Source organism: Pseudophryne corroboree, chromosome 4, assembly GCF_028390025.1.
Source record: "Pseudophryne corroboree isolate aPseCor3 chromosome 4, aPseCor3.hap2, whole genome shotgun sequence".
Classification (NCBI taxonomy): Eukaryota; Metazoa; Chordata; class Amphibia; order Anura; family Myobatrachidae; genus Pseudophryne; species Pseudophryne corroboree.
Window position 1 is genome coordinate 228,433,786 of NC_086447.1, and position 22,646 is coordinate 228,456,431.

The window sequence follows — 22,646 nt, forward strand, 5'->3', positions numbered from 1 at the left end:
CAGGCAAAACTGTGGGGCATACTATGGTGTCAGGAGCATTATGGTGGGGACTTAATATGGTATCGGGACATTACTGTTGGGGCTTAATATGGTGCAATGGGGCATTACTCTGTGGGGCATAATAAGGTGTTGCTCAGAGTATGTGCACAGGAATTTCTTTTTGAGTAGATTGATTCCACTATAAGGTATCACCTTATAGATCTGTGATCAAGCTCCCTTACTGTATATCACTGTCTGTTTTGATATTGGCACAGAGATTACAGTAAGATTACTAGTCTTGATAATGTTTAACATATTAAACAATCTGAATTGGAAAAAAAATAATGCTAAAATACAAGCTTCTATGCCACATCTGTCTATTTAATGATTTATGGATAAGCACTGTATTCCATTCTAATGCCTTTATTTTATCTGTATTTCCTTATCAGTCATTTACATCTATTTCTTCCCAACAGGTAATTAAAACCTAGGCAGTTAACAAATAATAAAATGAAAACATTAAAAAAGGGTGATGTGCAATCATTGTTTGATTCATGATACTGTAACTTGTTATTTTAATACAATGTGATTATGCGTTTTTCAGGACATAGTTGGCAATGTATTTTACAGCCAGAACAGTTTCCTCAGATGTGGGCTTGATCTGGGATTCGGGGAGAGCAAAGCCATATCTTCCTGTGTCACGCAGCTCGAATGTGAAGGAGTATTTAACACCTGCGTCATAGGCCCAGTCATCGGAGCCTCCGGCAGCTAGGTCTGTGGTGCAAAGAGAGGATTACTTTCTCCGGCGAATGCAGCAGATACCACTTAATAAAACTACGTTTGAATCTTTAGTTAAAACATTTTGTAATAGAAATATCAAAGTTACATAAATATTTACCTGAACATAATAAATACATAAACAAGATGTTTGATTTTCAGTTGTATTTGAATTGTCAATCGTGGGTATCAAGCGCCTGATTCATGTTTGTAAGTACAGCAAAAAAGCAAGCAACTGGGCAAAACCATTTTCGCACTGCATGTGGGGCAGATTTTACATGTGCAAAGAGATTTAGATTTGGGTGGGGTGTGTTCCTACTGAAATATAAATTGCAGTGTAAAAATAAAGCTATCTAACATTTGTGGGCTACATGCAAAAGCAGTCAGTATTTACCCTGCACAGAAAAAATATAAATGTATTTGCTCCCCTCACTGGCGTATTTACTGTATAATGGGTGCAATGTGTGCAGTGCACACGGGCCCACACCACACACCCTGCACCCATTAATTGAAATGCTTACCCTCCAGAGTCTCACGGAGCAACAGCAGTGCTGCTGAAATCACTGAAAAAATGGTGCGGTGCCATTTCCCGGTGATTCGCACGTGCGCAGTAGGGAAATCACTGGGAAAATGGCCACTGCACCATTTTCCCAAAAATCTGTGCATATGCTGTGGACTCTGGAACAGCGCTATGGTCCCCTAGGGACCCTAGTGCCCAGAGTCTACACAGCACTGCCAGCTAGAGGGGAGGGGGCCCACCTGGAGGCTGCACACAGGCCTCCTCCTCTTGCTTTTATCCTTACTTACAAACATGAATCAGGTCCAAAGTTTTAAAAATATCAACATTTTAATGATTTAAAAATGTAGGGATGGTACAATGCAGCCCTGCTAACATAGCCAAACTTAGGAAAGGCCTCAGCGTTCTCTTGGGTACTCCACTGGTTATCTTTGCATTCACAGGTGGGAAATGTTACCAGTGGAGTACCCTAAGGATCTGTACATGGATCAGTGCTTTTTAATATCTTTTTTGGTGACATTGCACATGGGTTTGAAAAAAAAGTATGCAACAGGGTAGACACACCAGGAAGGGTAAAACAAATGATTGAGGAACTTGGTAGAGTAGAGGAATGGCCGAGAGCATGGCAACTACAGTTTAATGCAAAAAAAAAAAAAAAAGCAAAATCATTCACTTGGGTCTCAAAAACCCAATAGGCCGGTAAGCAATATAGCTTGGCTGCATAGGGAGAGGATCAGTAGCAGAAAGGAAAAAGTAATAATGCCACTGTATGGGTTATCTGGAATACTGTGTCCAGTTTTGGAGACCATGGGGGTCAGTCTGACCCATTCGCATGCAGCGGTTTATTGCTGCAGTGCGAACGGGTCTGTAATGCGCATGTGTGGCGGCCGCACTGCGCATGAGCATCGTTGCCCGGCGACAGGGGTCGCCGGGTTACGTCGCGGACAACGAAGAAAGCGGTCTCAGAGGCGCCCGCAAGAAGATTGACAGAAAGAAGGCGTTCCTGGTCATCACCAGACCGTTGTTTGCTGTTTTTGGGGAGTGGTGAAGAAAACACAGACGTGTCCAGCAGAACGGAGGGCGGATGTCTGACGTCAAAGCCGGCCCCAGCATCGCTGAGATCGTCGCACGGGGTAAGTATGTCCAGGGCTAGTCTTGTTCTGGTTAAAAAATTTTTAGCTTAGCAGGGCTGCACAAGCGATCGCAGCCCTGCTAAGCTAAAATACACTCCCCCATAGGCGTGGACTAATTGATCGCAGCAGCAGCAGCAACAAAAAGTTGCTGGCTGCGATCAACTTGGAATGACCACCCATATCTCCAGAATATAAATATATTGCAGAGCATACAAAGAAGGGCAACTAAAATAGTGCATGGCCTACATCACAAAACATACCCGGAAAGAGTACAAGATCTCAATATGTAGAAATTGGAGCAGAGAAGGGAAAGGGGCGACATGATAAAAAATTTCAAATATATATTAAGGATTTTAACAAAGTCCAGGAGGGAAACATTCTTCAAAGGAAGAGAAGTATTAGAACACGAGGACAAGCGCTAAAACTAGAGGGGGGAGGTTCAGGGGAAATATGAGTGAAAAATTACTTCAAAGAAAGGGTAGTAGATAAGTGGAATAGACACCCATCAGAGGTGGTGGAGGCTAATATATTACAGCAATTTAAACATGCTTGGGATAGACATAAGGATATCCTTACAAATAACTAAGGATCAACTAGATTTGAGATTATTATAAGGTTAAAAAAGGGGAACACTAGAATGGCCAAGTGGTTATTTTCTGCTGTAAATTTTATGTTTCTAAGTTTCTAACAATGAAGATGTATCATTCAGGGCCCTTTGCTGACCATGAGCTGCTATGAAAAGGACATTTAATTTGAGTGCAGCACAGGAGGACCTGGGGAGTGCTGTGGATATGCGTTGGTGGGTGTGGAGGCCTCTGAGAGGATGTGGAACCAGCATTGTTAGACCTCCTCACCTCTGAGCTCCATAGTGGCTACCCTTCCTAAATCCATGGTCATCTCTCCACTGTGTAAATGGCTCTATGAAACTTTTCATTGCATCACTAATATATAGTTCATGCTTTCATATGCAGTCAAATATTTGTCTCCTTATATATAGATAGCCATTACTGTCTGATTTACTGTAGATACAAATTAGAACTGTATGCTGTGTGTGGCAAGTAAAAGTTGTGAGCTAAAGAGAGAAAGACTCGTTGTTGAAACCTGCAATTTAAACTGGTATAAGAAATAATATTAATACAGTAACTTACAAATTGTTGTGCCTCCAGCACCGTAGGTGTATTTAGTCTTATACAATGAAGTTAGTGCGTCAACTGCTCCCTTAGCAACTGCATTCTGAAAGAAACATTGGTGAAATTGTTAGAAATCTATCTATCTATCTATCTATCTATCTATCTATCTATCTATCTATCTATCTATCTATCTATCTATCTATCTATCTATCTATCTATCCACACAAAGGGGTGGGTTGGCCAACTGACCATACAGCTCACCAGGAAGATTCCTGGTAGGCCAGCATGTCTGTGGGGCCTGTTTTGTGTGTTGTCATATGGCCCCACCCCCCACATGACAGGCAGCCCACCACGCTCAGTCAGGGTTGGACTGGCCCACAGGGGTACAGGGGAAACCACCGGTGGGCCCCACTGCCTGCAACTGCAGGGGGCCCTCCTCCTCCTCTAGAGATCAGGTTCCAGACTGTGCACTTGAATTATACATTATACATATGTTACCTTATACTGCACAGGACTATGGTGTTTTCTCTACAGTGCATTGCTGCTATTAATCTGGTAGATTATCATGCCTGCACTAGCGGTATTTATTATATATCTTTATCAAGGGGCCCAGACCATGCACTAATGGTTAACGAAGCCTGTAACCATGGGGCCCTGTAATTGTATTACCCCGGTGGGTCCTACACGCCCCAGTCCGACTCTGCACTCAGTACACTGCATTGTCCCTATTCATGATATATCTCTTGTGTTGCCCATGTCGGACCACTTCACCAAAATATTACAGGGCCACTTCTAGTTCCCAATCTGCCCCCGGTCTCAGACACAATTGCAGCAAAAGATAGAAGAAAGGCCGCAAGTGCGTACAAGCAGGCCCTATGAGGTGGGATTCAATCCCCTCAGCAGATCCCACCCCATCATTAGACTGCACCCACCCCTATTAGGACTGCTTCCATAAACTTAATTTCCGGGGCTGGTTTTCCATCTCAATCCACCCGTGTATGTGTATGTGTATATATATATATATATATATATATATATAAACTGCTAATAAATAGTAATAATGATAATGATATTTCAGCGTTGTGATGTTTGGAAACAATTCACACAAATATAACTAAACTTCTTGCCATTTATTTGTTTTTAGTATACTCTTATTACTATATAATACTTATTTTGTAATTATCAACTCTTTCCAATATACTGTACAGTATGTTTTTACCATCTGCATCTATTATAAGCATTATTAACAGATTCATATTAAAAATCTTAGAAGGTGCTTTAAACTTGTGACAAATTCCACTTAGCTTTCTCCATCTTTGGATACTTGAATACTCTGAGACTATCTGAACAACATATTAGGAGAAATCATTCATGCCATAAGCTACACACTATAAGAATATGTGACCAATCTTTCTGGTTGGAATGGAAATCTGGCAACCTATAGTATGGGAGCACATGGCAACTGACCATTTGCTCCGAAACACTGGAAAACAGACAAAAATGGATATTCAAATTGGTTAAATCTGTTTGATTTAACCAATTTATCCTGACAACCATTTGTCCATTTTACGGCTTTTGGGATCAAATGGTTGATTGTGATTTGCTCTCAGACATTACCAGATTTTCGTTCCAACCAGCCAGATTGGACAGATAATCTTATAGTGCGTATTCATAGAAGGCAAAAGGAAACTGAGGGATGTAAGTAGAGTTGGAAGCATTTTTTGAGCTAAAGATGCATTTTGTGTATCTCTCAGAGTCCGCATCTTCTGTAATGGTAGCATTTGTGTCAGTTTTACGGCAGGAGACGAACAGGAATGTTGCCAGTATAACAGTGCAGCATATGCATCTTGATTATGCCAGAAGTTGTAGTTTGACAGTGTTAGTAGTAAATGCTAAAGTTAGTTCGCACAATGGGAGTCATTTCCGAGTTGATCGCTCGCTAGCAGTTTTTAGCAGCCATGCAAACGCATAGTCGCCGCCCACGGGGGAGTGTATTTTCGCTTTGCAGGAGTGCGAACGCCTGTGCAGCCGAGCGCTTGCAAACACATTTTGTGCAAAACAAGACCAGCCCTGTACTTACTTATCCTGTGCGATGATTGCTGCAATGAGTGACACGGTAATGATGTCAGATACCCGCCCAGCAAACGCCCGGCCACGCCTGCGTTTTTCCAAACACTCCCAGAAAACGATCAGTTGACACCCATAAATGCCCTCTTCCTGTCATTCTCCTTGCGTTCGGCTGTGCGATTGGAATCGTCGCTAGAACCAGTGCAAAACCACAAAAGACTTCGTACCCGTACGACGTGCGCGCGCATTGCGGTGCATACGCATGCGCAGATTAGCCATTTTTTTCACTAATCGCTACTCTGCGAACAACGGCAGCTAGCGATCAACTCGGAATGACCCCCAATAGCCGCATTCAGATATGGTCGCTGATGTGATTATGGTTGCAATCTTGTGCTGTCTTCAATTGTGACTATTTGCTAATATGGGTAGAAGCTAACCTGACCATAGGGATGCCCACTGCTATCTCATCATTTCTGTCCAACAGTGTACAACTGCAGAAACGTTGGTACCATCGTCACATATCGGGTCAGTGCCTCTGAAAATGCACAGGCTGAGCAGCTCTCCTGGGATGCAGGGGGGTCTCCAGTAACAAATGAGATTGCAACTGCTAATTTATGCACACCCAGAAAAGGCCATCTTAATGGCCATGACATGCCTGCGTTTATCCGACCACTCCCTGTTGCTTTCTACCTGTCACTCAGTTTGTGACTAATCCCTCATTGTGACCACAATCACCATTCAATTACTGCAGGCGTGCAGTGCAGATTAGATGCATGCGCAGTAAGAAAACATCGACCAATTTGCATACTTTAGCCTGGATCAGTACTAAATCCCGCTGGACGGGATCCCGGCGGTGAAAATACCGATGCCTGAATCCTGACCACACAATCCCGACAGGGGTGGCGAGCGGAGCGCAATGCTAACAAGCATTGATGATGGGAAAAACAAACTATCAGCATTTTGATAGAAAATGTAAACACTGAAATACTTTATATTATTAGTCTTAATCACTAAGATAAAAGTATGTGGACAATTCATTAGTGTGATATCTGTCTAAATATCTTTAAAAATTTTAGTCAGTTGCGGGATTTTGCAGGCCAACCATTTAGTTTTTAGTTTTATATCTTGGTTTAACAATCTAAGCAGTTTAAAATATGGCATCTTATTACAGTATGAGTGTTCATATCCGTTATTTCTAACCAACAGCGGCTCGTTACCTGTCTACTGGGGAGGTCAGCAGCCTTCACTCCTCCCTGTCCTCCTGGTGATTGATGAATGACTTCTAGAAACTGCATCAGCTGCAGCCTCTACAAGCCAGATAGGCTGACATTATAGCAGGGGAGTGGCTTCCAATGGGAAACACTCTCTTTGCTATCACATGTGGACTGGCAGTCCCATGGGGAGATTATGGCAGGGGAGTGGCTTCCCATGGAAAGCACTCTCTCTAGTAATTAAATCGCAGGGGGACTGGCAGTCCCAGAGGGAGAAAGCACTCCCTCCTAGGACTACCTGTCTGGCAATGATTAGAAGGGAGCTCTTCCTATGGGAGGTCACTGCCACTATTATTCCCGCGGTTGGCAGATTTTACTTGGGGGGATGGGAGCTACAGTCCTGCAGCCCCTAGTTAAAATCCTGTTGGTGCTTCCCCTATTTTTCCAGACTACCCTTCATTTGTTGCTTACTGTGGGTGGCATCTTCTGTTCTTGGCAATGTAGACCAGCTCCATACCCCAGTACCTTACAAACGTGGAGAAGCAGCCAGCAGCTCCACAGGTACGAAGCTGACAGTTGTGTGAAGTTGACAGCTGTTGTCCCATCATGTTAATGGTCAGTGTTCAGTGTAAGGGTGAAGCTTGTTACCATTAAGACATTGAATAAGGAACATGTCTTTCATTTTTTGCAGCCCTAAAGCCTGGTGCTTAGTGCTGGCGCCAAACATCCATACACAGCATGATCGTGTCATCCATTTTTCTGGCAGAGGCCGGAGTCAGTTGTAAGTGAGGGTGGGGTATGATGTCACTGGGAAACTTACAGACAGCTATAGACAGCAATTACAGAGGAAGGGCATAAAGCTATATCTATCATACACATTCCCATGTACTAGTCATAACTAAGCACAAATAAATAATATGACTGAAGTGCTTTTGGAGCCAGTATTTATTATAAGTTCCTGTTTTGCATGTATGATTATTTTGCATACTGTTCATTTTCTTTTTGGCTCCATGAAAAACAGCAATGAGAGATGGTATGTCAGCAGCACCAATGACAATTCCAGTTACTGTAATCCAGTTACTGTAACAGTGAACCATTATAATTGACCAAATGGAAAATACTGTATATTCTATTCTATTTACTCACCAGTTCATTGTGATCCTTAGCAACAGCATATGAGTAGGAGTAGGGGAAGAGCAACATCTGAGAATAGGAGTGGATGGTCAGGTAGGCCTTGATAGAAGAAATATTGCTACGGATAAAGTTAGCAAGAGCTTTGGTTTCCCTCTCAGATTCGGGGGCAGAGCCACAGTACGTATCGTCACAAGCTCTTGTGGAAGCTCCAGCAGCTTAACAAATGAAATAAAAATATAGATATATTTTTTTAAATACAGTACTTACATAAATAAGCAGTACTCTGTAAATATACTCAATATTGGCTACATATGAAATTCAGTGCAACTTCTTGGGGTGGGGCGGTAGTGCATAATATTGTTATTGAGTTTCATGCTCTAAGTATCCTGTCTTTGGGGCACTTTGTAGATTATTCATGTGACGTGTGCGTCAGCGCCATTGTGATCCCAAAAGAGCCTCCCACTTTGATAAGGCGGCGTGCAAACACATGAGCACATCGTCAAGGCCAGATTTAGGGGTCTATTTACTAAGACTTGGATGGAGTTAAAGTCGGTGGAGATAAAGTACCAGCCAATCGGCTGGTAACTGTCATTTTTCAAACACAGCCTGTGGCATAGCAGGTAGGAGCCGATTGGCTGGTGCTTTATCTCCAGCGACTTTATCTCCATCCAAGGCTTAGTAAATAGACCCCTAAGGGCTACATGGGCTAGGGGCTGAAAGTGATCAAGGGTCTACTGTGTGACCAGCAGGGGCATAGCAAGAACTTTGTGGGCCCCATAGTAACATTTTGAAGGAGCCCCTGTCACAATGCTTCTAGAGAGACACCTCTCTGCTGCAGACTTTTATTGTATGCCCCATAGTAGTGCCCTAGTTTATTTTATGAACCATAGTAGTACCTTATGCACAGATGTATCAAGCCTTGGAGAGTGGTAAATTGCACGGTGATAAAGTACCAACCAACCAGCTCCTAACTGTCATGTTACAGGCACATTTAGGAGCTGATTGGTTGGTACTTTATCACCGTGCAATTTATCAGTTTCCAAGGCTTTTTAAATCTGGGCCTATAATATTATTGTTATTCCGCATAGTAGTGCCCTAGTTCATATGAACCACAACAGTGCCCTAGTTCACATTATGCCACATTGTAAGGCTGCCAGTACACATTATGTAACACAGTGCACCCAATTCACAGTATGACATACAGTATCCCCAATTCATATTATGCAACATTAGAGTGCCCCAGTTCATATTATGCCACACTATAGTGCCACCACTTTTCATTGTGCCACATTACAGTGCCCTCAGTTCATATTATGCAACATTATGTGCTCTCAGTTCATATTGTGCCACACTATAGTGCCTCATATTATATAACATTATAATGCACTCCAGTTCATTTTATATCACAATACAATAAGCAGGTCAAGGGTCATAACTAGATATATTGTAGCAAAAGTTTGTAAGGGCCCATGTGTACCACCCAGTACAAAAAAAATGTATATAACACATGTAACTTTGACAGGGATTGTGGGCCCCTCTTTGCTCTGAGCCCCATCAGTGCTGGATTTCCTTTTATGCACATGCCTTGGGGCAGCACCTGCTGGGGAAGGCATGACACTGCAGCGCCCCAATGCTGCATCAGAGCAGTAGCTGATCAGGTTGTGGGAGGCGCTGGGCACCCGGGCACAGAAGGGCAGCAGGCAGAAGGTATGCTGGTGCAGGAGCGCTGCTGTGCTGGCATAAACACATCCCTCACAGTTGGGAGACACATTGGGGCTAATTCAGACCTGATTGATGCTTTGCGTTTTCGCACAGCGGGCGATCAGGTATGAACTGCGCATGTGCAGGCGCTGCAGTGAGCTGGTGCATGCCAGAGATGCGATCGGCATCTCAGCTCAGCGATCGCCTCTCCCTAATTGACAGGCAGAGGTGCTTTCTGGGTGGGAGGGGGTGGGCCGGCGGTGTTGGGCCGCCGTTTTGGGTGCATAGTCCGGGCAATGCAGGCGTGCCCGGACCATGCGAGGGGCGGGCCATGGCGGCTGCGTGACGTCACACGCAGCCGCTGCAACCCGGAGAGCGACGGGTAGCTCCTACCAGCACGCAGGAGCTGCGCTGGTAGGGAGCTACTCTTCAGGTACAAAAGCATTGCCGCCGTGCGATGCTTTTGTACCTGTGTGTGTGTGTGGGGGGGGGGGGGGGAAGAGCCAGACATGCAGGGTGGACTAGCCCTGTGCTGGGCGTCCCATCGCATGTCTTTAAAAGTGTTCGTAAATGTGCTAAATTTAGCACATATATGATCAAGTCCGAATTACCCTCATTATGTGGTTTGCAGGCCCCAGAGCCAAAACCTCTGATACCCGTCCATCTGTGACTGTGAGTGCTGGCCTCCAAACAACTCCCTCCAGAAAGCCATGCCTCCCATCAGACAGCTCTGCCTCCCGTCAGACAGCTCTGCCTCCTGCAAAAAGCTCTTTCTCCCACAGAGAAGCTCGTGTTCCCGCAAACGTGACGTCATTGCATTGCAACCGCCCTGTCAAGAAGAGGAGCTGACACTGTGTCCCGCAGGAGCTGAGTTGACGTCATTGCATTGCAACCACCCTGTCAAGAAGAGGAGCTGACACTGTGTCCCGGAGCAGCCGAGTTTCACCAAGGGGAGAGGTAAATGGAGCAGTGTAAACCAAAGCAGAACCCACAGTAAAGACTGTAAGTGCTGTGTCAGACAGAGAGATGACCACTCTACAAGTCCTGCCCTCTCATAGCTTTCTAATGCCCTCACTGTCCCATGCCCACTCCATACATCCTGCCCCCTCTTAGCTATATAATGCCCTCACTGTCCCATGCCCACTCCATACATCCTGCCCCCTCATAGCTATCTAATGCCCTCACTATCCCATGCCCACTATATACATCCTGTGCCCACTATCAGGGCCGCTATCAGGGGCTATAGCAGTATGGTGCCTGGACAGGCTTTAGGTCTAACTGACAATTCTTTAAAATGTATACTGTTGTTCTACTACACTGACCCCAGGAAAGGAGAGGGGTGCATTGCCATACATTCTGGTGGTCGAAGGGGCCTGCTTATTGCTCCTATTCAGTTCTTCCATTTGCCTATCAGCCAGGCACAAATATACACCTCTTTTGATCTGTAGGCTGTGGACCTGAGTGATGCCACCCATGATGATGCTGTACAGGCGCTGAAGAGGGCTCCTCTACTGCAGAGTCACTTGTTCTGGGGAGTCTCCTCAGCTGCAGAGTCACCTGTACTGCGGGGTCTCATGTATTGTGGAGTATCCTGTACAACAGAGTCTCCTGTACCACAGGGGTCTCCTGTGCTGCAGAGTCTAATGTACAGTATTGAGGTTCTCCTGTACTGTCAAGTTTCCTGTACTGGGGGTTTATTCTACTATAGAGTTAGGTTATCTTTACTGCAGTGTTTTTACTGCAGGGTTCTCTTTACTGCAGAGTCGCCTGTAGTGCAGTGTCACCAGTATTGCAGAGTCTCCTGTACTGCAGAGTCTCCTGTACTGGGGGTCTCCTGTACTCCAAAGTCTCTTCTACTATAGAGTCTATAGAGAAGATGCAGCCTATGCCCTGTGGGTGTGACTGGTCATCTCCATCACCAGAAGATAATAAGATGGGCTGTATAATCATATTAGTGCCAATAATTATTTCCAGGGCTTTAATCAAATTATAAGGCTTTTGACCATGGAGGCTGAGTGTAGTTGTGAATGGTGGGGGGGTGAAAAGGGTGGCCGATATTATTGTGTCTAGGGATGGCATGACACCTATACCCGCCTCTGGGCCCCATAGCAGCTGCACTACCTGCATCTATGGTAGCTACGCCCTTGGTGACCAGTGCTGTGTGGGTGTGGCTAGTGCCATGTGGGCATGTACACTCCCCTTTATTATTAGCCCCAATATCTCCTTAAATATGTAAACGTAGAACAATTGCATAATTTTGTGCAGAAAATATAAATACAAGTTTAATATATATGATTTATGGGCGGCTGTATGGCCAGCTGTCTGCTGGTTATCATCGTGCTGTCATGATATCTATTTTTATGTTGATGTCTGGGGCTGTAGTCACATGCTCTCCATTGTTTTTCTGGCCTGCACATTATTGGGAGTCATAGCTCTATAATTATCACTTCTCCATATGGAAGATGTGAAGTAACCGTGACCTGCCTTCTCATACATAGGATTTGTAAGTCTTCCGGAAGGGCTGTATATTCACATCTACATGTTCAAATATACTTATTTGCGCACACTTTTCATTTCTAAGAATTCTTGTATATACTGTACATTGAAAACACAGATATCTACTTACTGCACCATCCAGCATTGAAGTTTCTGTTTGGATCTGTTCCAATGCATGTGGAGCCACTGTTAGCAGAACGTGTCTTTCTCCACATACGGTTCTATAAAGAACATTTCTGAATTTAGAGAATTGTACTGCAGACACAATACTGTAACTCCAGCTAATGTTGCTGTGTTAGACTACTTACTGTGGTCCAGGTGTATGCGTAACCATCAACATTCAGGACTGGGAGAACATAGATATCCAGGTTGTTGAGGAGAGTAGTATATTCTGAATTTGTGCCATAAGAGCTAACAGCCTGTAGTGAAACAAATACATATTGTCATCCATGAAATGCCCCTGTTACTGTCTTTCCTTTACTGTTATATATTACTGTGGACTTACTATAGGACTAGAGATACTGTAGCATTTATGTTATATGCCACAAGAAGACGTGAAATATATTTTATTTGTTTAATTTCAGATTTATTTGATATTTGTATGACACCTACATATTACGCAGAGCTCTCTGCAGAATATATAATCATTCACATCAGTCCTACCCCAGTAGATGATACAACCCATTATCCCCACCACATGCACGCGCGCGCACACACACACACACACACACACACACACACACACACACACACACACACACACACACACACACACACACACACACACAGTCATACACGTGTGCAAGTGCAAGGATATTGCATAATCCTAAAATAGTGAACAGATACACGATTTAATGACTGTACCTAAATATCATTATCAAACTGAATAAGGGTCTATTCTAATGAAAATGACTCTCTTCTTGAGATTTTGTTAATGTTTTATAAGCAGAGATGACTATAGGCAAATGCCTAGGGGCACCCCAAGCCTTGGGCCAGCGGCAGATTGGTGTACCATGGAAGCGGCTACCACAATTGGAGACCAGCTCCGATCAGGCATCAGTCAGAATCATCTTCTGTGCATACACAAAATCTCATTCTGCACTACCAGTAAAATCACCGGGAGAGGAATGCTGTGCATGCCCAGTCACAGCAACTCCTCGCATGGGGCTTTGCGGAGCTTGTAAGTCATACCTCATGACTCTGTCTCCAGCAGGCTGAACTGCAGCCACCAAGTGCAGCTACACACAACAAGGAGTAACAGGGGTTGCAGGGGCCACCACAGTTGCCTGTACCAAGAGCCTTAAGTAAGTAAGTTTAGCTGTATTCCTGTACTGTGAGTGATGGGTGCTGACTGTGCTGTGAGGCGTGTGCTAGGTGAGTGGTGATAAGTGCTGTTGCAGGGATCTATGCTGTGCTGGGTGAGGGGTGCTGGGTGATGCATGGTGTGCTGGCTGAGGGGTGATAGGTGTTGCTGCTGTGAATCTTTGCTGTGCTGGGTGAGGGGTGCTGTGCTAGAAGTGGGATGCTGTGCTGGGTGAGGGGTGATAGGTGCTGCTGTGGTGATCTATGCTGTGCTGGGAGAGGGATGATGTGCTGGGTGAGGGGTGGTGTTGCTGAGTTCTGGGTGATGTGTGATGGGTGCTGTGCTGGGTGAGGAGTACTGTGATGGGTGAGGGGGGATAGGTGCAGCTACTGTGATCTATGCTGTGCTGGGTGCTGTGCTGATGAGGGGTGCTGGGTAAGAGGTGCTGTGCGAGATAAGGGGTGATGGGTGCTGTACTGTGCTGGGTGATTGGTGCCTTGCTGGGTAAGGGGTGATAGGTTCTGCTGCTGTTATTTATGCTGTGCTGGGAGAGGGGTGCTGTGCTGGGTGAAAGGTGCTGGGTGAGGTGTGATGGGTGCTGTGCTATAATCTGTGCTGTGCTCGGTGAGGGGTGAAGGGTGCTGTGCTGGGTGAGGTATGATGGGTGCTGTGCTGTGACCTGTGCTGTGCTGGGTGAGGGGTGCTGTGCTAGGTGAGCCAGAGCCGGCCTTAGCTATAGGCAGGCTAGGCATTTGCCTAGGGCATCCAAGCATGTCTAGGGGCATCCAAGCATGTCCCTGCAGTATCTCATGCTGGGAGGGACAGTCTGCAAACTAACTGTTACTTTCCAAATGTATTCAATCAGTACTTGTATACACTGCTGTTTACATTTGTAAAAAAAATGCACACTGTGCCTTAAACTTCCTCTGACATGCTTGAATGCCCCTGACTTGCGAGACCTCAGACAGACAGCAGAAGCCAAGTAAATGCAATTCCTGGACCTGTGACATTTTCACTGACTATATAAGGTTATTACTGGATGGCTTCTATAACACATGTGTATTTTGGAAGACTGCTTCACAGTAACCTGACATCACCTATACTGCTTGTGCACATAGGGGAGGGGGACCCTGTTATCCTGTGTCCCTTATCCCTGTGCAATTCCCAGGTGTCTGCAGGGACATAACATGGGCAATGTTCTCCCCACACTTTATTTCCTAGTCAGTCCATGCCGTAAAATTCCCCTGCCACCCATCACTGTAAAGTGGTCAGTAAGTTGCGTTGTGCTTTTCTATATGAAACATCAGTGCAGCATGACTTTCAGACACATCAGACTGGAGGGCAGAGCATATCACTCCCACAGTATAAAGTAAAGGGCATGCAGTAACAGACACCAGCAAACACACTGAATAGTGAAGAGAATGGACAGTTTCTACATGTTTGATACTGGTCTTTTTGTATAACCAGCAAGTGTGGTAGTATCTGTGGCAGTATATGTGTATTATGGGCATTACTAATGTGGGGCATATGTGTAAGGTGCATTACTGTGTGGCATTATGTGTATTATGGGCATTACTAATGTGGGGCATATGTGTAAGGTTCCTTTACTGTGTGGAATTATATGTATTATGGTCATTACTATGTGGCATTGTGCAGAGTTGAACTGGCCCACAGGGTAACCCCCCGGTGGGCCCCACTACCTGAGCGTTGCAGGTACAGATGCAGAACTAGCGGCGGAGCTAGGGGGCACCAGACAAAATTTTGCCTAGGGCATCAAATTTGCTAGGGCCGGCTCTGAGGTGAGCAGTGCTGAGTGCTGTGCTGGGTGAGGGGTGATAGGTGCAGCTGCTGTTACCAATGCTATGCTGATGATGGGTGCTGGGTAAGAGGTTCTGTGCAGGATAAGGGGTGATGGGTGCTGTACTGTGCTGGGTGATTGGTACCTTTCTGGGTGAGAGGTGATAGGTGCTGCTGCTGTGCTGGGAGAGGGGTTCTGTGCTGGGTGGAAGGTGATGGGTGCTGGATGAGGAGTGATTGGTGCTGTGCTTTAATCTGTGCTGTGCTGGGTGAGGGGTGATTTGTGCTGTGCTGGGTGAGGTATGATGGGTGCTGTGCTCTGACCTGTGCTGTGCTGGGTGAGGGATGCTGTGCTAGGTGAGCAGTGCTGAGTGCTGTGCTGGGTGAGGGGTGATAGGTGCTGCTGCTGTGCTGGGAGAGGGGTTCTGTGCTGGGTGGAAGGTGATGGGTGCTGGATGAGGAGTGATTGGTGCTGTGCTTTAATCTGTGCTGTGCTGGGTGAGGGGTGATTTGTGCTGTGCTGGGTGAGGTATGATGGGTGCTGTGCTCTGACCTGTGCTGTGCTGGGTGAGGGATGCTGTGCTAGGTGAGCAGTGCTGAGTGCTGTGCTGGGTGAGGGGTGATAGGTGTAGCTGCTGTGATCTATGCTGTGCTACGTGAGGGGTGCTGTGCTAGGAGAGGGGTTCTTTGATGGGAGAGTGGTTCTGGGTAAGGGGTGTTGTGCTGGGTAAGCGTGATGGGTGCTGTGCTGGGTAAGGGTTGCTGGGCTTGAGAGGGGTGCTGGGTAAGGGGTTGTGTTTTGGTTGAGGGGGTGAAGCTTACTGTGCTGGGTGATGAGAGCTGTGCTGGATAAGCGGTGATGGGTGCTGTGGTGGGTGTCTTGCTGGGTGAGGGGTTATAATTGCTGCTGCTGTGCTGGGTGAAGGCTGATGGGTGCTGAGCTGGGTAAGGTGTGATGGGTGCTGTTCTATGAACTGTGCTGTGCTGGGTGAGGGGTGATGGGTGCTTGGTGGTGGGATTATCTGTTAGGGAACTCAAGGCAAAATCATGCCTAGGGCACCAAATTGATAAAGGCTAGCCTTGTTTATTTGTAGTAAACATATTTATAGACACAATTACAGTATGTCTGTATTCTGTATGTCCTGATCACACAAAGCAAAGTGATTACAGAGCACCAGCAAATGTTAAAATAAAATGTTACTTACCTCCCTAACAAACCACTGGCAGAATGCAGGACTGACCCATTCTCTTGCATGGAATCCACAGTCGATAAATATCGCCTTTTTGTTTGTTCCACTCTTCCCTAACTTCAGTATAAGGAGAACAGCTATTAATAATTTCTAATATTAGACACAATAGACACATTAAACAGGATGATCATATTCTCAGAAACAAAACTAAGTGCAAATATAGTTGGTTATAAACATATTGTTTACATTTTATATATACGAGTATATATATATATATATATATACACACACACACACACACACACACACACACACACACACACACACACACACACACACACAGCCCACTCAAATTTAGCCATAACCCTGAGGCCACGTAGACAAATGGCGCAGAAATCTAAGAAGAAACTTTAGGTATTCCTATGAACAGCAAGACCAAACACATAAAATACAGATGACACTGATCACAGCTGTACAATGCTTCTACAGTATCTATCTGCATGGGTGCAGCTAATGAATGCATCAATCACTGTGCCCGGTCACATACATTTCCTTCTCAGTAAAGTGCAGTTAGATGGCAGATTAGAAGCTATTTGTCAGGCTGATAAATATTCAGATTATCTTGATGTAATTGCTGAAATAGTTGTGGGTTAAATTACCTTGAGCAAGTAAATAGGACGACCCTGATATGAAGTTCCAAGCTGGGAACGGGACACAATTCCTGGGTTCTGAGCAGCAATGTTAGCAGACCAAGCATTTATCTGTGGGGCAAAGTTGGTGTTAGTGCACACCACAATGATTTCTAATATATAGTAAGATCTGTGGTAGATAATCATACCGTATCAATGTCATTGTACTTCTCATAGCTGTGTACTGCACGGATATTGCTATCACGCTGCTTTTCCAGGGCATCCTGCAGATCATCAATTATAATTCTTTGGGGAAAGCAGAACATAAGTTTAATCAATTTCTAAAAGGACGCAAATGGGCTAATTTAAAGTTGAACAACATCAGGGCATATGTAATGGGGTATGACTTTACCGGAGGTGTGGAATCCCAGCCGATCTCAGAGGTTTTTAAAAGCGGCAACCATGTACAAGGCATGGTTTTGCATTGTAAATTATTGGTACTTTAAAAAAACCTCAGAGATAAGCTGGCTTCCCGCACCTTCAGTAAACTCAGACCCTATTACATACATATGCCTCATCTTCAACATTGACCCCATATTAGATGTGATAGCAGTACTAGTGCTTAGAGGCTGATATGGTAGTGGTAATGGCAGGGGGATGAATAATGTTGGGTTACACTGCAAAAGTCACCACAAGCACTAGGCTATGACAGGCTGGGGCTGGAGACACTATAACCAGGGCTGGTGCAACACACTCAGCAGAGTTTGCAAAGCAGAGAGTTGCCGGGCTGTAAATTCACTCTCCCCACTCTGCTACCTTGCTGCTGTCTGCTGTTACCACCAGCTGCTGCTGCGTCTGTCAAACTGTATGACAGGCAGCAGCACTGACAGCGTGAAGGACAGATCTTCTGTCTCCAGTCTGCCTATTGATCTCCAGAGTCAGGTCTCTCCCTCCCCTCTCCCCCTCACCTATTCACCCCACTGCACCTGTATGACAGACAGCAGTGGCATGCACTTCAATCTTCAGCACCACACCCACCCCCCTTTCTACTCTCCCCTCCTGTGGATATTATGTGTAAGGGCACCACTGTGGGTATTATATGTAAGGACCACTACTACTGTGGGTATTATGTGTATAAGGTGCACTACTACTGTGGCATTATGTGTAAAGGGCACTACTACTGTGGGTATTATGTGTATAAGGTGCACTACTACTGTGGCATTATGTGTAAAGGGCACTACTACTGTGGCATTATGTGTAAAGGGCACTACTACTGTGGGCATTTTGTGTATAAAGGGTACTACTATTGTGTGAATTATGTGTATAAAGGGCACTACTACTGAGGGCATTATGTGTATAAGGGGCACTACTACTGAGGGCATTATGTGTATAAGGGGCACTACTACTGTGGGCATTATGTGTATAAGGGGCACTACTACTGTGGGCATTATGTGTATAAGGGGCACTACTACTGTGGGCATTATGTGTATAAGGGGCACTACTACTGTGGGCATCATGTGTATAAGGGGCACTACTACTGAGGGCATTATGTGTATAAGGGGCACTACTACTGAGGGCATTATGTGTAACATGCAATGTAATGTGAATAAGATTGTGATACTATATTGCGTTATTTGAATTAGGAGTACGATTGTGTGACAATGTCCTTTCCTTACGAGACTACATCCCTTTTTTGCAGTGCACATTGAAGGTGAGCACTATCCCTTTATTAAGTATGGGAGGGTGTAATTTGATAGTTTGCAGGGGGGCACTGAGCATCGGCCCTGACTGTAACAGTGAAACTCACTGTGTAGAAGACCCCTTGTTTCCTAGGGAAATTGGGCTGATATTTTTTCTCCCAGAACAAACATTGGGGCAGATGTATTAACCTGGAGAAGGCATAAGGAAGTGATAAACCAGTGATAAATGCAAGGTGATAAACACACCAGCCAGTCAGCTCCTAACTGTCAATTTGCATATTGGAGCTGATTGGCTGGTGCTTTTATCACCTTGCACTTATCACTGGTTTATCACTTCCTTATGCCTTCTCCAGGCTAATACATCTGCCCCATTGTTATGCTGAAAACACTAAGGATCCTCTTACCACCTGTGCCTTCTACTTAATAATAAATAATAAAAATTAATAAATAGTACAAGTAGAGAAATCAGTTTTTTTTTTGTTGGCCCTACCTATCCCAGCAAACCCAACCCCATAAACTGCTGGTAAAATTATACTTGTAAAACTAGTGCCTGGTTACCCATAGCCTAATGCTGGCTGTGGGTTTAGCAGAGGATATATTTTTGGATGACAGAATTTTATTTAGCAACATATTATTTTCAAAGTTTTTCTTTTTTTTATCATAATGATGCCATTTATCATCATTAGGCCTACCATGATGAATGAATCATCAAGTACAGTATGCTACCACATGACGATAAGCTTGAAGTAAATGCAGAGGGTGAGTTTTGGCAAAAGCTGTTTAAATACTGCACATGCTGGAGATTCTGTAATGGATTTTATATTGAACATTAAAAAAATATATGCTTATCGCTGTGGTTGGGTTCTCAGTAATAAATAGATCCAGTAATCCTCTTTTGGTTGGTTTTGTCTAAAGCAGAAACACATTCTCTTCACAGTTACCAGTTTTGATTTACTTAAAAAGCACAGTATAGTCAGAGTAAGTAAACATAAAGGGGATGATTCAGAGGTGGATGCAGGGATGGGCAACGGATGCAATTGTGTGACGGTTTCCCTCTGAGCATGCATCTGTGCTGCACTATGCATGCGTCCCATTGGCTACCACACAGAGATGCAGATCAAAATTGTGAGCACATCCATACAATTTTGATGGACATTTCTGTGTTCTAACTGGGGGGTGGCTACAAAGCATGGACAAGTCGCTGGCTTGTCAGTGTCAGTTGCACTGGCACCAGCGGCCACCTTTAGTCTGACATTCTGCATCTGCCATAGGCAAGTGCAATGTCCAATTGTGTGGTCAAATGTGGATTTATGCAGCAGCCGCTATTATAAAAGCGTACACCTCTGAATCACAAAGAGGCTTATGCGGAGGTTGCTTAGCATAAAATAAGCTAAATTGTACTGCATATGCCCAGGGCCGCTGACAGCTTGCCAGGCCCTGGTATTCTGAGGGTGTGTGGCCAACTTGGGGAGGTGCGGGCACAGGGTGGGCTTTGGTTAGTGGTCAGCCATGGGTGGATGAGGGGTAGTGGGGTGTTGAGTTTGATCGCTCCCCTCTCTGCCACCGCACATCACACAGGGAAAGAGAGGGCTGACTGTTGCTGCAGCAGTGCGAGGCCTGGGAGAGAGGCTGTTGTAGCAACAGTCACTTCTTTCTCTCTGATGGAAGTACCGTGTTGCTGCCTGTTACTGCAATGGAGGGTGGTGGTGTGGGGGGGGGGGGGCAGACACCACTGGGCCCCTCCAACAGGTCCTGGCCTGTATAAAGAGTATCCCCCTATGTCACTAGTGTTTACCTGTAACCAGATCGGAGAGGGGAGTATTGAAAAAAAGGGTGCACACTGCAGTACCTGTATCACTTGCAGGTGCCTAAGGCCCGTACACACTGGTCGATGTATCGTCCGTTCTCTTGAACGGCCGATACATCGCGGGACCGTCGGCCAGTGTGTACGGGCGATACGTCTGTGAACTCCGTCGTTCACAGACGTATCGCATCGGCCGCGCAGCACAGCCGACAGCCAATATATCTAACGATATATTGGCGCGTCGCTGTGTGTGTACGGGGCGGTCGTCCGACCGCCCGTACACATGCTGCGGTGGCCGGCGGTGATTGACAGGTGAACTGGGCGGGCGCTCATGACGTCAGTCCCCCGACGGATCGGGCTGTGTGTATGATCCGTACATAGATATATCTGCAGATCAATTGATCTGCAGATATATCTAATAGTGTGTACCCACCTTGAACTGGGGCAGATACACACTGTTGATGATAGATATCTCTCTAGACACCTCTAATTACCTGACTGCAGTGTTACCTCTGAAGTTATCTTCATTGCATGTGCTTACGTTATATGACTTTGTGTAGAATACATTTTTTTTTTTTTTTTTTGCTACTATCATTCATATACTTGATGTGTTAGGGATTTTTTTTCAATCAAATCTAATAGCAAAAATGTGTTTCGCAAAACAAATGTTATTAAGTTTCCTGTGCTTAATATCTATTTGGGTGTTGCGCTCAATGTAAACGTTGACATATCATTCATGTACAGACATGGATGCATCTGGAGATGTTTCCACTTTGCATATGGGCATAAATGTTTTTTTATATTACACAGAAACTGTAAGGCCATCTCAGCATTAGCATTAGAAAATCACTACATTTATCTTCTATCAGCATAGCATATGTGTATGTCACTTAAAGTATGCCTTTTAGATACTATTAGCTCCAACGCTCATCTTACTCATAGGGCATTCCACTTTGCTCAATCAGGGCCTGAACATCATAGGAAACGTGGCTCTCAGCACGGAAGTCAGCTTGTTTGCCTTGTGCTACCAGGTCTACGGAATCAGGACGCCAGAAGTCAAGCTACAATAGAGATAGAAAATTAGCGGCTGAGAAGATAAACAACTGCTGCATATACTAAACTCTATATGTAAAATCACTAAAGAGTTAAAAGTATATAACATTTCACCATCTACATCTGTTTATCTGCCCCCTTTGAAATGTTTTAAAACCCTAAACCAGCAGAAAGAGTAATTGGAGTAATATCGCTAATGGAGGCCGCTTCTTTGAACAACTTGGCTCATTTTTCTATTTGAGGATCAGTAATTCCTATTTTCAAAATATTTAATGTCATCAGTTTGCATACAGCTTTGCAAAACTAATAGCCATCTCCAACCTTACAGAGTATAACGGCTAAACCGTTTATAAGATACAGGGTGGGATGTAATGAAGTCCTAGTTCAGCAGCTGTGCAGGATGCTGGACGAACGCTGACTTTTTTTTAAGGGGCAATTATTTACAAGACTAAACCATGCTTTGTAAATTATTGCCCCTTTTAAATAACACAGAGTTCGGCCAACATACAGCACAGCCGATGGACTTCATTACATCCCGCCCCCAATGTTTCTTTCTCTTATTTGTTTTTCAGCATGTTGTATTTTTTAATATTATATTCTTGCATGTTTGTAGATTTTAGACAAACTACAAAACTACTACTAATTAATCTGCAATTTGCCTAATTGTGATTTATTTATTATATATGAATGGCTGACATCTGTGACTTGTAACAGCACTCCTCTTTTCTTCTTCTCTGTCATTTTTACTTCATTTGCACTGTCCGGAAAAATGTATTACTGCTACATGTGCACAATAAACACCGGAGCCTGGGTGAACTTATCTGTAACATATGGGGACATGTACTAAGCAGTGATACAAGTGGAGAAGTGAGCCAGTGGAGAAGTTGCACATGGCAACCAATCAGCATTGACGTAACATTTATAATTTGCATACTATAAAAGTATACAGAGCAGCTGATTGGTTGCCATGGGCATCTTCTCCACTGGCTCACCTCTCCACTTTTATCACTGCTTAGTACATATCT

General features: G+C 44.7%; 1 protein-coding gene across 1 annotated transcript; it reads right to left on the reverse strand.

The window, feature by feature from the left end:
• Positions 1-366: 366 nt before the first annotated feature.
• On the reverse strand, positions 367-21,583 carry LOC134909264 (carboxypeptidase B-like). The gene is made up of 9 exons (XM_063915962.1): positions 21,505-21,583; positions 17,274-17,370; positions 17,095-17,196; positions 16,451-16,552; positions 12,454-12,564; positions 12,276-12,366; positions 7,961-8,163; positions 3,555-3,639; positions 367-753 (listed from the first exon to the last, which is right to left on the reverse strand). The coding sequence occupies exons 1-9, from the start codon at positions 21,513-21,515 to the stop codon at positions 569-571; spliced, it is 987 nt and encodes a 328-aa protein (XP_063772032.1). The 5' UTR covers positions 21,516-21,583; the 3' UTR covers positions 367-568.
• Between the last annotated feature and the right edge of the window lie 1,063 nt (positions 21,584-22,646).